Here is a 1,718-nt window from a genome sequence, read left to right as displayed (position 1 = left end):
CTCACCAGGGTGGGTTTAATTAACTAATACACACCCTACTCCCTATGGTTCCATGAAATATGACACAGTAACAATTATAGGCTTTCACGACAGCCGGTCCGTGCATATCTTAATTGAATGTAAACCTTTCCAGTGTTCTAATTAATTTCGGGATGTATTAAATAACACCCTAAATAACTTTTTTGTCTTCATGTTTCCGGGTTCGATTGCATGTATAGAAGTTTAATAACATAGTCATATGTCATATGTCATATGTCAAAAAAAAATGTCGAATACAATAAAATGTGTATCGTGTAATATCTTTATCGATGAGCTTTTAGCTTATATACAAAATAAAATCTCGATTGCAGATGAGGCCAGTTTAGTGAAAATTTGTGCGTCGGCTTTTACTAGTGAGCAAATTCAAAAATCAAAGACGTTATTGCTAGAATCTTTGTCAGCTGAGGTGCCAAGTACAGCTCGTAAAGGAAAGGGTAAAGAAAATCGAGTGTTAAACGACATTATTGCCATCTTTAAAACAGAACCTGATGCGTTGCCAGTATTTGTGGCCCGAGATCTCAACAAGTTACCACCAATCACCTTCGATCACTTGGATGTTTCCAAACTACTAAAAGATCTCGTGCTGGTCCAAGCTGAAATGAAGGCCATTAAATCGTCGTACGTGACTCAGGATGAAATGCAAGACTTGAGGACAAAGTGCGACATGATCTCAATGTCTTCGACAAACATAAATACAAAGAGAGGTGCTTTTTGTAATAAAATTGACATGGAGTTTACGAGTCAAGAAAGTAATTCTGGTTGCGAGGAGCAAGTATTAATAAAAAACTTAAGCTCAAATTCTACAAATACCGAAAATCTAATAGAAGGTAGTGGCATAAAACTTCGACGGTATGAATTGAACGGTAGTGACAACAACCTATCGCACCACAACGTAGCGAGTAAAGGTAACGGGAACGACGAGTCATTGCTATCGTCCGTCGATCAGCTGAGTGAAAGGATTATAGTGCCGTCACTGATCGCACCGAGTCAATCGTATGCTAACATTGTAGCAGTACAAAATAACGATGGATTCACTTTGGTACAATCGAAGAAAAAACGTAACAATAAGTTTAAAGGCAGTGTAGGTAGTGTAGTAGTAGAATCAAACGAGAAGTTTAGGTCCGCTGATCGAAAAACGCCTATGTTCATAACAAACGTAAACAAGGCAACATTAGAATCAGATATAACTGACTACATCTACAAGAAAACAGGAGAGAATGTGACCTTAGAACGTATCAACATCAAACGGCAATGTGAACACAATGCGTACAAGTTTATTGTGTCCCAAAGAAAGCTGCATATGTTTATGGATGATAAGTTATGGCCTGAGGGAATTATTTTCCGACGATTTGTACATTACAGACCGAAACGTAATAACGAGACGTCAGTACCCGGCACTCACAATATTAATAATAATGAATGATATTTATAAAATGGTTTCTTTTAATTGCAAGAATGTTAAGCGCTCTGTTCAAAATATCCGTGACTTGTGTAAACAATCGGATATCATAGCGCTTCAAGAAACTTGGTTATTGCCCGATGAAACCTCATTTCTTGATACTATTAGTCAAGAGTTTAGCTGCACTGGAGTATCAGCCGTGGATACGTCATCGGGTATTCTGCGAGGTAGGCCACACGGTGGGGTCGCCCTACTGTGGAGACGCAGTCTGTTCCAGGAT

General features: G+C 38.6%; 1 protein-coding gene across 1 annotated transcript; it reads left to right on the top strand.

The window, feature by feature from the left end:
• Positions 1 to 264: 264 nt before the first annotated feature.
• Positions 265 to 1,468, top strand: LOC149502671 (uncharacterized). Its single transcript, XM_089728749.1, has one exon. The coding sequence runs from the start codon at positions 266 to 268 to the stop codon at positions 1,460 to 1,462; it is 1,197 nt and encodes a 398-aa protein (XP_089584875.1). The 5' UTR covers position 265; the 3' UTR covers positions 1,463 to 1,468.
• Positions 1,469 to 1,718: the final 250 nt, after the last annotated feature.

The sequence above is a fragment of the Bombyx mandarina genome, chromosome 07 (assembly GCF_030267445.1).
Source record: "Bombyx mandarina strain Sakado chromosome 07, ASM3026744v2".
Taxonomy (NCBI): domain Eukaryota; kingdom Metazoa; phylum Arthropoda; class Insecta; order Lepidoptera; family Bombycidae; genus Bombyx; species Bombyx mandarina.
This window is presented reverse-complemented; position numbering and strand designations above follow the sequence as displayed.